Below are 16,121 nucleotides of genomic sequence, written 5' to 3' on the forward strand. Positions count from 1 at the left end.
TTCTATTCTTTTATTTTCTGTTATTTTATTCTCTTTGGAAATTGGAAAACGATTCAAGTTCGAAAACTTTTTGAATAACTACTCGAATTCGAAAAATATTCAAAATTGATTCAAAAACGTTTCGAATCGATTCAAATTTGAATTAAAAAATTTCAAAACAATTTGTATATGCATAAGCAAAACGAATTCCGAAAATGAATTAAACAGAGTAAACAAATTTAACAAAACAAATTTATGTAAATAACGAATCGAAATGAAAAACACACTTTTTCATTCTGCACGTCTAAGCTACTGATCATGGGTGCAATGCTTTCCAGGCTCCTGCAAAAATATATGCATTTAATATTTTTTCTGTAAAGGTGAACTTGGCCTTTAATTGCTCAGGGGATTGAAATAAGCACAGTATTATTATTTTCCTCACTCCCCCAGCATCCGTTTCTCTCTAATGCTCCTGGTATGTGAGCAGGCCCTTAGAATTCTGGTCCTACATTATACATTATGGGCCAGATCCAGGTAGATCGGCGTAATTTTAAGCAGGCGTAGCGTATCGTAGTTACGCTACGCCGCCGCTACTTTGAGAGGCAAGTGATGTATTCTCAAAGCACTTGCGTCTAAAGTTACGGCGGCGTAGCGTAAATGTGTCGGCGTAAGGGCGCGGAATTCAAATGACAAAGATGTGGGCGTGTTTTATGTTAATTCAACTTGACCCCACGTAAATGACATTTTTTTTGGACGGCGCATGCGCCATCCGTGGGGGTATCCCAGTGCGCATGCTCGAAATCACGTTGCAAATAGTCAATGCTTTAGACGCGAGCGTAATTTACGCAAAGCCCTATTCGCGAACGTTTTACGCAAACGACGTACACAACGGAAAATTTTACGCTGGCCTGACGTCCATACTTAACATTGCGTACGCCTCATAGACCCAGGGGTAACGTTACGCAGAAAAAAGCCTTAAGTAAACGACGTAAAAAAAATGCGCCGGCCTGACATACGTTCTGAGAATCGGCGTATCTAGCTAATTTGCATACTCTACGCAGAAATCAACGGAAGCGCCACCTAGCGGCCAGCGTAAATATGCACCTAAGATCCGACGGCATACTAAGTCAGTCGGATCTAGCCCCCATTCAGGCGTATCTTGTTTTGTGGATACAAAACAAAGATACGCCGGAGCATCCTAGAAGTTACGCGGCGTATCAAAAGATACGCCGATGTAACTTCTTTGTGGATCTGGCCCTATGATGTCAGGCTGGGATCGGGGAGAAGTGGTTTTGGAGGCCGGTTGCATAGTAGGGAGAAAGCCTGAAGGAGGCAAAAATAATTTCAGTTCCTTGACAATATGAGCAAATAACCCTTAGGGCTCTTTCACACATGCGGATCGTTTGTCCATTTTTAATCCATCTGTTTTCGGAATGAAAAACAGACATACATGTATCCCTATGGGATTGCGGATGTCCGCTATGCTCCGTTTCTGCAGACAGAGGAAAACCCTATTTTTCCATCCTTCTGCTGATCGGATGAACACGGACAGACGGTCCGTGTTCATCCGATTCCCCCCCCCCCCCCCTTTTAGAGGAGAGCAGCGATCTGACAGGGCGGGCCCTGCACAGTGTGCATTGCCAGCCCTGTCATCTGCTGGCTCAGCGAGGATCAACGGAGCGATTCCCGCTGAGCAAGCGGGTGTTAAAGGAACGGATCCTCACGGGATCCGTACGTGTGAAAGGGCCCCTACAGTGCAGGGAAAGGGTGTGTGCAGGGCTCAAGTCCTGCGGGAACGCGTGGGAACGGAGTCCCTGCACTTTTTTCAGAGCAGGAACGCAGTTCCCTTTGCAGGACTAGAGCAGCCGAGGGCAGCCGAGCCACCCGAGCCAATCCTTCACTAAGCGGCGATGCCCAGCTCGAGTCACTGTCAGGGACAGGCAAACCTTAGTAATCCTTTATGCTACTGGCCGCTTCCTGTATATGGATTCATTGGGTAGTGTGCGGGTATTGTGTCACTTCCTTGATGCCGCAATGTCTCCTGGGAGCTTTTGTCATTGTTCCCAAGAGACATTGCGGAGGTCTGTCGCAAATTATCGCGGGATTGAGAAAGAACTTGCTTTAAAAAAAACATGCGGTTTAGTAATTATGCATATGAGCGTATCATTTATTTATTTTTTGGTGGGGGAGTGGATCTTGGGTGGGAGTTCCCACACTTTTTCCCCCAGGACTTGACCCCTGGGTGTGTGTGAATGTAAGGTGAGTTTTAACCACTAGCCGACCAGCCACCGTCATTATACGGCGGCAGGTCGGCTCTCCTGGGCGAGAGCCCGTAGCTATACGTCCGCTCTTCGAGCGGCCACTAGGGGGCGCGTGCGCTCCCAACTCCCGTGCGTGTGCCCGGCGGGCGCGATCGCCGCCGGGCACACGCGATCGCTCGTTACAGAGCGGGGACCGGGAGCTGTGTGTGTAAACACACAGCTGTCGGTCCTGTCAGCGGGGGAAATGCTGATTTTCATACAATGTGAACAGAAGATCAGTGTTTCCCCTAGTGAGGCCACCCCCCCCCCCACAGTAAGAACACGCCCAGGGAACATACTTAACCCCTTCCCCGCCCCCTAGTGTTAACCCCTTCACTGCCAGTGGCATTTTTATAGTAATCCAATGCATTTTTATAGCACTGATCGCTATAAAAATGCCAATGGTCCCAAAAATTTGTCAAAAGTGTCCGAAGTGTCCGCCATAATGTCGCAGTAACGAAAAAAAATCGCTGATCACCGCCATTACTAGTAAAAAAAAATATATTAATAAAAATGCCATAAAAATACCCCCTATTTTGTAAACGCTATAACTTTTGCGCAAACCAATCAATAAACGCTTATTGCAATTTTTTTTACGAAAAATATGTAGAAGAATACGTATCGGCCTAAACTAAGGAAAAAAAAAAATTTTTATATATTTTTGGGGGATATTTATTACAGCAAAATGTAAAAAATATTATTTTTTTTCAAAATTGTCGCTCTATTTTTGTTTATGGCGCAAAAAATAAAAACCGCAGAGGTGATCAAATACCACCAAAAGAAAGCTCTATTTGTGGGAAAAAAAGGACGCCAATTTTGTTTGGGAGCCACGTCGCACGACCGCGCAATTGTCAGTTAAAGCGTTGCAGTCCCGAATCGCAAAAAGTGCTCTGGTCTTTGACCAGCAATATGGTAAAGATGCAAGGAATTTAGGTATAAAAGAAAATACAGGATTGGCTAGGTCTACCCAATTTCGGGGAACTAAGTTTCCCTTCCCTAAAAAAAATAGTGCATGGAGTAAAGATTTCTGATAATAGTGCGAACGCTAGTAGTTAAAGTGGTTGTAAACATCAGGCATTAAATACGAACAAAGCGTATTCCTCTATAGTGTGTGCTTGTCTCAATCCAGAGCACTAAGTATCATTTCTCTCTGCTACACTGTTCCTCTGCTATCTGCTTGAGTCACTTCTGACAAGTTTTCCTGACACCAAGAGAAAAAAGGTGAGGGGGGAGAGAGCTCCAGTATGCAGCCTGTGATTGACAGCCTCAGCTCTTTTCCTGTGTGCTGCTTGAAGGGGGGGGGGGCTCTCATGCCCCGTACACACAATCACTTTTTGTGATGAAAAAAACTGTCATTAAAAATGATATTGCCCACACACCATCGTTTTTGAAAAATTATGAACAAAGCGACGGGACTCGGGAAGTTCTATTCGCCTTGAGACTGCTTTTAGCTGGTTACTTGTTAGTAAAAGACGATTCACGCTTTTTTGTCTGTTACAGCGTGATGAATGTGCGATCTCCATTATGAATGGTAGTTTTACCTCCCATCTCATAACTTGCTTCTGGGCATGTGCGGGTTTAAAACGTCGTTTTTGCCCACACACGATCATTTTTTACGACACAAAAAATTTAATTTTAAAAAATGACTTAAAAAATTGAAGCATGTTCGAATTTTTTGGGGTTTTTCAGAAGACAAAAAATGATGTTTAGCCCACACACGATCATTTTAAATGTCATTTTTTTTCACCACAAAAAGTGATCGTGTGTACAGGGCATAAGAGTTTTCCTCACTGAGTTCTGCAGTGTGTAATTTCAGCTCTCCGCCCTCTGGGGTCGGGGCGATTACCTTCAAATGTAGTCTGCATCCAAAGGCCGATCACTCACAGGTAACAGCAGCTGCATGGTGATTACATGCGGGAAGCACCAACCAGGCGTACAAAAAGGCGTAAACCGGGCATAAGGTCAGTGACAGCACAGGGAATTAGCAACATTGTGTTAGCCAATCACAGTGGTCACGTAATCAGTCGGGTCTTTCTGCAACCCCCCCCCAGGCGTTAAAGGGATGCCATATTTGTAACATACTAAACAATGTTCATCTTCAATGGGAATCTTGTTTTGTGTGCAATATTTAGTTTATGTTTTTATATCCACATAAATTAGCATACATACTGTACGTTGTACCTACCTTCATTAGGTCCTAGGGAAACTGAATGGGATTCAGTAAGAAAATCTTTAACTGGTTTACTGTTGTATAATATGGAGGTGGCTGTCATGTTGATCTGTATCTTCTGGGGGTCAGTTACAGTGTTTTTGAGCATCAAGGTGACTGTTAGGTCTTCACCAACTTGTGTTTCAGGGGCTTTTTTAAAGCTGCCATTAAATAAAGGTTTTACAGGAGCAGATTCACGCGAAACTATTATAAATGCATTGGGCGCCATTAGATTTTTTGCTTTATCAAAAACCTCTCTTTCCTGAGGAGAACCTGCAAACAAATTTGAAATAACAGTCAGTAAACATGGAACTTGAAAGCTCTTTTTTGAGCTAAAGAGCAGAAAAACCTGGAATGTTATACTGCGACAGGTTGGCTCCCCTGGGTGAATCGCCGTCATGGTACGTCGGCCACTTTAAGAGCTGTAGGGGGCGTGAGCGCATTCCCGCGACGCCAAAGCCAATGAGTGTGGCTGGCGGGCGCGATGAGCCCTCGGGGCTTTCACATTGGAGAGACAGCAGCGGCTTTTTTAGGGCGCTTTGCAGGTGCTATTTTTTGCGTTATAGCACCTGCAAAGCGCCTCAGTGGGAAAGGGGTCTTAGTGTCTGACCCATGAGTAAATTAATTTATCCCTTCCACTCCCTACAGGGGCACTTTGCAATGGAGGCATCCCCATAGGATTTATATCTTTACTGTTTCCAACTAATATGCATAAATGCCAATCCGTACTTGTGTCCTGTGCAACTGTACATTATAATTATTATTTCAAAAATCAAATGACAACTTTTGTGAAGCAGATAGGCCTTGCACCACTAATGCCCCGTACACACGATCGGAATTTCCGATGGACTTTTTAAATCGGATTTTCCGATCGTTTGTTGCCCCATCAGATTTTTTTCATCGGAAATTCCGATGAATTCCATTGGACTTTAGATATAGAACATGTTCTATATTTTTCCGATTGGAATTCCGTCGGATTTCCGATGTGACTTGGCATGTATGTGATGTACGGTGCATAACACACACTTGTCAAGTGTTAAGCCTCGTACACACGCTCGTTTTTCACGACAAGAAAACTGCTGGCAGAGCTTTTTGCAGAGAAAACCATTTGTGTGTGGTTTCTCGTCGAGAAAACTGTTGTGAATCTTGACGATTCGGGAGTCTCAATTTTCTCGTCGTGATTCTCGTCGGGGAAGTTAACGACGAGAAAAACGTTAGTGTGTATGCTTTTCCGAGTCTTAAAAACCCGCGCATGGTCAGAATCAAGTATGAGACGGGAGCGCACCTTCGGTAAAACTATCGTTCATAATGGAGATAGCACATTTGTCACGCTGTAACAGACTGAAAAGCGCGAATCGTCTCTCACCAAACTTTTACTAACACGCGTTAACACGAGATTAGCAAAAGCAGCCCCAAGGGTGGCGCCAGTGGAATCGAACTTCCCCTTTACAGTGCCGTCGTACGTGTTGTACGTCACCGCGTTTGAGAACAATGAGATTTTGGCTTTTTTTTTGGGGCTTTTTGATGGCCTTTTCGGTCCATGGAATAAGTTTGGGAGATTGCTGAGTTGTCCTACTGATTGCTGGTTCCATCTGGGGATGCACAGAGCTGACTTCTTGTATGCTGTTACCATCTATTACTTGGAGGATATGTTTTATGCTTTTTGACCTAGCCACAGATCGAATTGCTGAGGTGAGAGGCCATCCATAGCCTTGGTGGAGGATATCCCTTTCCTGTGGGTCACTGATCTTATGAAAGATTGCTGCACTATTCGTCACTATTGTTTTTTGGAGCACCTTTTACCACCTTGCACTTTATGGACTTTTATTAATCGTTATTAATTCTGTTATAGATTTTATGTTTTTGCGCTGCACTATTTATTTATTTAATTTGACAGTGTGTATGCAAGGAAAGCTAGACAAGAATCCCGTCAAGCTTGACAAGAATCATGTAGAGAAAAATAATGGGTTTTTTTACGACGGGATTCTCAGCCGTGTGTGCAAGGCTTCAAAGTAAACCTATTAAGACATAAATGTAAGGCGAACTTACTACTGAAAATGCCATTTGCCAGGCTGTCATGCCTACCTAGGGACTCACAATTTGCTGAGTCTCTGAACTGTATCAAGAGTACAGGTCAGTGATATCAGAAAAAACTGAACTCCTGACTTTCACACTTGTTCTGAGTAATTTTTCGAAAGAACTGAAGTGAGAGGGTCGGCATGAGAGCCAGAAAGCTAGCACTTTGAGTAGTGGGTCCAAGGCAGTGTCTGTGTCTCTTTTAGAACACGTTCATTCTTACATCTTTACATGCATATATACAGTATAAAAAAACAGTCAGCTCAAAGCTTAGCTTGTTTTTGAAATTTTATCCCCCTAACCCATTATATTCATCCCTTGTGCTGCTTATTTCTTAACCACTTCCTGCCCGGCCTATAGCCGATTTATGTCCGGGAAGTGGTTCTGAAATCCTGACAGGACGTTCCAGAACGTCCTGCAGGATTTCATGCCGCGCACGCCCGTGGGGGCACGCAGCGCGGCGATCGGTGATGCAGGGTGTCAGTCTGACGCCCTGCATCTCCGATCTCGGTAAAGAGCCTCCGGTGGAGACTCTTTACCACGTGATCAGCCGTGTCCAATGACGGCTGATCACGATGTAAACGGGAAGAGCCGTTGATGGCTCTTCCTCACTCGCGTCTGACAGACGCGAGTAGAGGAGAGCCGATCTGCGGCTCTCCTGACAGGGGGGGTTTGCGCTGATTGTTTATCAGCGCAGCCCCCCCTCGGATCGCCACACTGGACCACCAGGGATGCCCACCCTGGACCACCAGGATTGGAAAAAAAAAAAAAAGCCTGCAAAAAAAAAAAAAAAGTCTGAAAAAATAAATAAAAAAAACATTCAAAAAAATAAAAAAGATGCCAATCAGTGCCCACAAATGGGCACTGACTGGCAACCTGGGAAAATCAGTGCCACCCCAGTGTCCATCAGTGCCACCCCACAGTGTCCATCAGTGCCACCCCACAGTGCCCATCCATGCCCAGTGCCCACATATCAGTGCCCATCTGTGCCACCCATAAGTATCCATCAGTGCCACCCATAAGTGCCGCCCAAGAGTGCCCATCTGTGCCGCCTATGAGTGCCCAGTGCCGCCTATGTGTGCCCATCAGTGCAGCCTATGTGTGCCCATCAGTGCCGCCTATGTGTGCCCATCAGTGCCGCCTATGAGTGCCCATCAGTGCCGCATACCAGCACCGCCAATCAGTGCCACCTCATCTGTGCCCGTTAGTACTACCTCATCGATGTCCATCAGTGCCATCTCATCGGTGCCCATCAGTGCCGCCATATCAGTGCCCGTAATTGAAAGAGAAAAACTTATTTACAAAAAAATTAACAGAAAAAAATAAAAACGTAATTTTTTTTCAAAATTTTCAGTCTTTTTTTAGTTGTTGCGCAAAAAAAAAAATCGCAGAGGTGATCAAATACCACCAAAAGAAAGCTCTATTTGTGGGGAAAAAAGGACGCCAATTTTGTTTGGGTACAGTGTAGCACGACCGCGCAATTGCCATTCAAAGTGTGACATGGCTGAAAGCTGAAAATTGGCTTGGGCGGGAAGGTGCGTAAGTGCCTGGTATGGAAGTGGTTAATCATAGGACAAGTATATAACTCATAAGCTTCAAGCAAGATTTGAACACATTATGCTGTCATTGAATGAGACATATCAAAGTAAAAGATACCTTCAGTGTATTTGTATTCATCGGTTACATCCTTGCGTTCAAAGAGACGAATGGCTTTGGTGCTTATGCGCTGCCCCACGCTTACAGTATCAGTGTAAACCCTTTTTTTGGTTCCATCTCTACTTTTTACCCAGGTTACTCTGTCTGCATTCACTTCAGAATACACAAATGGTGTATCGGAAAGTTTGTCTACATGTCCGTTCCTCACAGCATACTGTGAGGCTGGTCCTAGTTGGTATATACCTGTATGAAAAAAGTCATGTACTGTTTGTTAGTATAACATGAATAGATCTGTAATTAGATACGTGTTAAAAATGATGGAATGTACTAATTCATAAGAAAGTTATCTACTTAATCTTAATTCTTAATTCTGTGTCCTGTGTATGTAATGTAACAACATTACATACACAGGACACAGAATTAAGGTAAAATACCTTCTGGAGACTAGACAAAACAAAGTTGTAAGGACAGCCCAAGATAAACTTTGCCAGTCCTAGCATTCCTTGGTTTTAAGCTATTGTCCTAGGAGAATGAACATCTCTCCTCTGCTAGAAGAAAAAGTTTTACTCAAAAAAATGTTTTTTTCCACTAGCAAATTTCTATAGTTGCTGCAGAATCAGAAGGGGCTAATTTTGCAGCTTTACAGATCAGCTGATTCTTGACAATGCCACGCTGGCACAGCCTCTCCCACCACCCCCTCAGTAGACTTGGATGGTTTGCAAGGGTATTTGGGCTACACTGCGACTTCCTGCTTCTGCAGTTTTGCTGTGAGTACCCCTCCTGGCAACAACTAGAGCATGCCAGTTGACAGCAGTCCCTGTAGGCCTTGCCAGCATGCAATCTTCTAACCGTTTTGTTGGGGAGGGGTGGCGGATGGGGGGAGGGGCTTGCACTGTACCTTCTAAAAGACCTGATGCTGATAGCACAGATCATTGTCTCCTGCCTGAGTTGCAGTACCCCCCCCCCCCCCTCCCCGCTGAGTTTTCCTTTTCTTAAAAGAGCCCACAACTTATTAAGACATTTCCCATGTACAGTCAGGTCCATAAATATTGGGACATTGACACAATTCCAATCTTTTCGGCTCTATACACAACCACAATGGATTTTAAATGAAACGAAGATGTGTTTTAACTGCAGACTTTCAGCTTTAATTTGAGGGTATTTACGTCCAAATCAGGTGAACAGTGTATATGTGCCTCCCACTTTTTAAGGGACCAAAAGTAATGGGACAGATTAACAATCATAAATCAAACTTTCACTTTTTAATACTTGGTTGCAAATCCTTTGCAGTCAATTTCAGCCTGAAGTCTGGAATGCATAGACATCACCAGACACTGAGTTTCATCCCTGGTGATGCTCTGCCAGGCCTCTACTGCAACTGTCTTCAGTTCCTGCTTGTTCTTGGGGCATTTTCCCTTCTTTTTTGTCTTCAGCAAGTGAAATGCATGCTCAATTGGATTCATGTCTGGTAATTGACATGGCCATTGCATAACATTCCACTTCTTTTCCTTAACAAACTCTTTGGTTGCTTTCGCAGTATGCTTGGGGTCATTGTCCATCTGCACTGTGAAGCGCCGTCCAATGAGTTCTGAAGCATTTGGCTGATTATGAGCAGATAATAATATTGCCCAAAACACTTCATAATTCATTCTGCTGCTTTTGTCAGCAGTCACATCAATAAATACAAGAGAACCAGTTCCTATTGGCAGCCATACATGCCCACGCCATGACACTACCACCACCATGCTTCACTGATGAGGTGGTATGCTTTGGAGCATGAGCAGATCCTTTCCTTTTCCAAACGCTTCTTTTCCCATCACTCTGGTACAAGTTGATCTTGGTCTCATCTGTCCATAGGATGTTGTTCCAGAACTGTGAAGGCTTTTTTAGATGTTGTTTGGAATTTCAAATCCATTGTGGTGGTGTATAGAGCCCAAAAAATTTGAATTGTGTAGATGTCCCAATATTTATGGACATGACTGTAATTTCTATTGCGTCTAGTCCAGAAAAGGTCTTTGCTCCTCCTATGCATTTTGCCCAACAATACCCAATGGAGGAGGGGTTCCTAAAGAAAAGGTCTGTCCCTGTTATGAACCCAGCCATATGTACTGTATTATTTTTATTAAAAAAAATAAACAAGGAAGAAACCCTCCAGTAAGGTTTCTCCTATATTATAGGACAAGACCTAGAGGTCTTACATTGTATGGTCTGCTTATTATATCAGGCCTACTCCATTTACAGTTGCAGCTTTTAAAGCGGGAGTTCACCCAACTAAGTTTGTTTTTCTCTTTACCCCTTAGATTCCTGCTCGTTTTGTCTAGGGGAATCGGCTAATTGTTTTAAAATATGAGCTGTACTTACCCGTTTTCGAGATGCATCTTCTCCTTCGCTTCCGGGTATGGGTCTTCGGGAGCGGGCGTTCCTTCTTGATTGACAGTCTTCCGAGAGGCTTCTGACGGTCGCATCCATCGCGTCACTAGTAGCCGAAAGAAGCCGAACGTCGGTGCGGCTCTATACTGCGCCTGCGCACCGACGTTCGGCTTCTTTCGGAAAATCGTGACGCGATGGATGCGACCGTCGGAAGCCTCTCGGAAGACTAGACTCATATTTTAAAACAACTAGCCGATTCCCCTAGACAAAACGAGCAGGAATCTAAGGGGAAAAAGTGTATTGTACGGGTGAACCTCCGCTTTAACATGTAAAACCAAAAACAAACTGTGGAGAAAAGTTAGAAAAATGACTTAAGGTGACTATATATGGATTGAAATTAGTCTGGTTCAGCAGGAACTGGTCGAATTTTTATCCATGTATGGACAGGTTGGCTGTACAGAAGCTGATTAACCGATCAATGTCTGTACAACCAGACTGTTGGGTTTTTCCCAGCCTGTCAGGTTTTTCTGAACGATCGGAGCAGCCGGGAAGTGCCACATAGGCAGCATTGATCAGTTTATTCTGATGGCGCTGTCAGAATACAATAGATCAGCAGTAACAATTCTCCCATCCACATAAAATGTGTGAATGGGTAAACTGGGTCTTTTTTTTAAACCCACTGGTTGACTGAAAAAAAAAAAAGAATAATGTATGGACTGCTTTATATTTGACTTCTGTATGACATGTGAGTTCCTGGGACAGCCAAGGTTCCCAAATCCCCTCACACAGCATAGGAGTATCCTGTCAAAAGATTTTGGATACTCAGTTTTCCCAGATCTCATTCGAAGGGCCGTGACATCGCTTTCGTCAGTTTGGAATTTACAATGTAAGGTAAGTATATTTTCTAACTTTTTTTTCTGCAGGTTTTTGGCAATAAAACCAGGATGATAAATAGAAAGGGTAACCCAGATGTAATAAGGGGATTTTGCAAAACTGATACAATGTATGCTTTAGCCTTTGAAGTTATAAATCTAACATGCCAGGATTCAGATCTTCTGATCTGTTCTTGCCTAGCTTCAAAAGGATCAACAAGAATACATAAGTAGATGCTATTGTCTACCAAATGTATCTACAGTATATATATATCTATCTATTTGTGGTATCTGTCCATCCAGTATATGTAATGAATAGAAATATACTTTATGTATATTTATACAGGGCACATCTTTTTTAACCTCAGTCAGTCACATACCCTCGCTGGGTTCCTGTGGAGTTGCATCATATTCTTGCCATCCTCCATACTCGAGCCCAAGATCCTTTCTTGCAATCCAGGCACTAAGCCATGCATGGAAGTTCCTAGGAATAGAAAAACATCATTACTAAAAGAAAAATGAACCCTGCTGAATTACTTTACTTAAAGCGGAGTTCCGGCCACAATTTCACTTTTTAAATATAAATACCCCTGTAATACACAAGCTTAATGTATTCTAGTAAAGTTAGTCTGTAAACTAAGGTCCGTTTTGTTAGGTTGTTACAGCATTTAGACACTTTATAAAATAGAAATTGACTGGGGCCATCTTAAGTGTGGGCATCATGAAGCCAGACTGTATGACTTCCTGGATTTCAGCCTTGCAGATCTCGCACATGCTCAGTGCTGCACAAGCAGTGTAATAGGTTTCAGATCAGGTTTCAGCACCTGTACTGTCCAAGTCACATGATTCTTCGAGACTGGAGAGTGCACAGACTCCTGGAAAGTTGCACCCACTACATTCCCAGGAGTCTGTGCGGTGTAGGTTAGGAAGCTTAAGCACCTAGGTGCAGGAAGAGGGAAGATTAACTATTCTGCCTAGCAACAACACTTTGAAGGCATCTAAAAAAAAAAAAAAAATTCTTAAACGACTAATGACATTTTTTTAAAACTACTGATGTAATGTTATATTTATGGGTGGAACTCCACTTTAAGGAGAACAAATAGAGGGGCTATTTTTAGGAATTTGTAGGCACAGTAACGGACCATATTTTATAGAAAAATATAAAAAATGTATTAGAATCATTCTAAAAATCCTTTGCATATTACAGATCTTAAATAAAACATTGAAACAGATACAAAATGCATTGCATTAACAGGTGGAGAAACCATATTGGTATCACTTCCAGGAAAAATTGGTACATTAATTCCAAAATAGCAAAAAATATCCTGGAAGTGTGGTTCACCACTTGCAGCAGTGTATAGTTGACATGTTTCACGTAGAGGCACGCTTCTTCAAAAGCCTTGTTTGAGTAAACTATGCAGAGAAAAAACAAAGTTTTAGAAAAAAATATATATATATAATCAAGGTAAATACAAAATAGTATTGAAAACATATGCGTGGGAAATACATGCGCAGACATTGAGCCATCAACAAAAGATGTCGGCCAAGGGCATAGCGTGCCACAAACACCAAAAAGGAAAAATACTGAACACTACGGGGGCATGAATAATAGTATAACAAAGAATTAATTAAAGTAACATAATAAGCCTAGGTAAATAGCTTTTAGTCAAGGACAATTATATCGCCAGCTTTAGCAACAACATGCTGCCAGCACTTGGAAAGTCATAAGCAATATCAGAGTAATCATGAAAAAGTGTCTAAGCTCCAAAAGGTAAAAACAAAATAGTACTTACTCATATACAGACTAGTGTTGCTCACGAATATTCGTATTGCGAATATTTGGCTCGAGTATGGCATATTCGAGTATTCGCGAATATCTTGAATTTCGCGGTCAATATTCGCTATTCCGAATATTCAGATTTTTTCAATTTTATTTTTAGAACAGATCACATCCTAGTGATCTCCATCGACGTCTAAAAGCATTGCTGGTATGATTAGAGACCTTGGGCCGAGTAGCTGAAGCGATAATTTTATATTGCCGAATATTCGCAATGCGAATATTCGGCAATAGGAATATTGTGCGATTATTTTCTCCGCCCTTCTTTTGCATCAGAGCCAATCAGAGTGCTCCTACCGCAGTTGTCGAAATTCCGCAATCAATTTCGCATTCGCATTTTGCGAAATTTCGATAAAATATCACGAATATTCTGAGCCAATCAGAGGGCTCCTACCGCAGTTGTCGAAATTCCGCAATAAATATCGCATTCGCATTTTGCGAAATTTCGATAAAATATCACGAATATTCTGAGCCAATCAGAGGGCTCCTACCGCAGTTGTCGAAATTCCGCAATAAATATCGCATTCGCATTTTGCGAAATTTCGATAAAATATCACGAATATTCTGAGCCAATCAAAGGGCTCCTACCGCAGTTGTCGAAATTTCGCAATTATTTTCGCATTCGCAATAGCGAAATTTCGCAAACATTTCATTTCGATAAAATATCACGAATATTCGAATTTAGCGAATATTTCTCGAATATTCGGCTATATATTCGTGATATATCGCGAAATCGAATATGGCGTATTCTGCTCAACACTAATACAGACAATAGGATAAGAGAGTTTATTAGGAAAAACCGTGCGCTTATGGAGCCAGAGAATTTTTAATGGGCCTTCACAGAAGAAATTATCAAAGAGCTGAAGGTAGATAGGGCTGCAAGAAAAGTTATGGCATACATAATTAAAAGTAAATATGGGAATAGCCCAGTGGCCTAGGCATTTATTTACAAAGGATGGCCAAGATAGTACCAATTAGGCACAGAGACTCACCGGTATAACGAAAGAAATCATAGAGAAATCCAGCGTCATAATAGCCATCTATCATCAATGTCCCATCAAACAGCCTTCATTAGTTCCAGATGGAGCTAGCACAATTGCTCAGGATCCAAAGCTCAGAGCATTAATTAGAAGGAACCCCAAAAAAGTATATCAGCCCAGACTCCAAGGTCCATACGAAGTGATGCTGGAAAAGATAGCAATATGCATCATGTAAGCATAGAGCAACCAGTATTTACAGCAGCCAGAGGTCCCTAAAATAAAACATCACTGACCTGGAGTTTGTGCGGGAACATAGACACAGAGGGCCAGATCCACAGAAGAATTACGCCGGCGTATCTATTGATACGCCGCGTAATTTCAAAGTTCCCGCGTCGTATCTTTGTTTTATATCTAGAAAACAAGATACGACTGCATCTGGGCTCGATCCAACAGGCGTACGTCTTAGTACGCCGTCGGATCTTAGGTGCATTTTTCCGGCGGGCGCTAGGTGGCGTTTCCGTCGAATTCCGCTTCGAGTAGGCAAATTAGCTAGATACGGCGATCCACGAACATACGCCCGGCCGGTGCATTTTTTTACGTCGTTTGCGTTCGGCTTTTTCCGGCATATAGTTACCCCTGCTATATGAGGCGTACTCAATGTTAAGTATGGCCGTCGTTCCCGCGTCGCATTTTGATTTTTTTACGTCATTTGCGTAAGTCGTTCGCGAATATGGATTTGCGTAGAATGACGTCACCATCATAAGCATTGGCTTGTTCCGGTTTTATTTTGAGCATGCGCACTGGGATACCCCCACGGACGGCGCATGCGCCGCTAAAAAAAAACGTTGTTTACGTCGGGTCACAACGTATTTTCATAAAACACGCCCTATCACAACGAATTGAATTGCGCGCCCTTACGCCGCCAAAGATACACTACGCCGCCATAACTTACGGCGCGCATACTTTGAGGATACAAAAAAAAGAAAGTTACGGAGGCGTAGTGTATCTTAGATACGCTACGCCCGATGGAAATATGCGCCAGGGTACGTGGATCTTGCCCTGAGACTCTTGAATAGAGTCTCAAAAAGAGGCAGCTGCACTTGCACGCTGTGAACAGCGTGTTTAAATATTCACGTCCCGAACCTCAGTCGCAGCCGGCGGACGCGGCCGGTGTGACGTCATCCGGACTGGCCGCTACCTACACTGCGCATGCGCCGCCATCGCAATAACGTCTATGACCAGGAGAGGGACACAGAGAAACGTCTCCCCCTGGTGGTCTGAGCAAGCATCGCAGTCGAGCAGATGATAAATTGCAAGACTGGGATGCTGGTAGTGGCCGCGTCAGCCGGCTGCGACTGACGGTCGGGACGAGAATATTTAAACACGCTGTTCACAGCGTGCAAGTGCAGCTGCCTCTTTTTGAGACTCTATTCAAGAGTCTCTGTGTCTATGTTCCCGCACAAGCTCCAGGTCAGTGATGTTTTATTTTAGGGACCTCTGGCTGCTGTAAATACTGGTTGCTCTATGCTTACATGATGCATATTGCTATCTTTTCCAGCATCACTTCGTATGGACCTTGGAGTCTGGGCTGATATTTTTTTTTTTGGATTCCTTCTAATTAATGCTCTGAGCTTTGGATCCTGAGCAATTGTGCTAGTTCCATCTGGAACTAATAAAGTCTGTTTGATGGGACATTGATGATAGATGGCTATTATGATCTATCTGTAGACGCCGGATTTCTCTATGATTTATTTTGTTATATCGGTGAGTCTCTGTGCCTAATTGGTACTATCTTGGCCATCCTTAGTAAATAAATGCCTAGGCCACTGGGCTATTCCCATA

At 43.1% G+C, this 16,121-nt stretch overlaps 1 protein-coding gene across 2 annotated transcripts in view; it reads right to left on the reverse strand.

Annotated features, from left to right (window-relative positions):
* Positions 1-16,121, reverse strand: part of LOC120918610 (protein-glutamine gamma-glutamyltransferase E-like) — a 148,841-nt gene that overhangs the window by 15,662 nt on the left and 117,058 nt on the right. The window contains exons 8-10 of one of the 2 annotated variants that reach the window (XM_040330284.1): positions 11,843-11,946; positions 8,221-8,463; positions 4,465-4,761 (exon numbers count right to left, since the gene is read on the reverse strand). The exons of the other annotated variant lie outside the window; for it this stretch is intronic. Of the exons in view, the coding sequence (XP_040186218.1) occupies positions 4,465-4,761; positions 8,221-8,463; positions 11,843-11,946 (644 nt within the window). The remainder of the gene's footprint in view (positions 1-4,464; positions 4,762-8,220; positions 8,464-11,842; positions 11,947-16,121) is intronic. 2 annotated transcript variants of the gene reach the window in all.

The sequence above is a fragment of the Rana temporaria genome, chromosome 12 (genome assembly GCF_905171775.1).
Source record: "Rana temporaria chromosome 12, aRanTem1.1, whole genome shotgun sequence".
In the NCBI taxonomy this organism is placed as follows: Eukaryota; Metazoa; Chordata; class Amphibia; order Anura; family Ranidae; genus Rana; species Rana temporaria.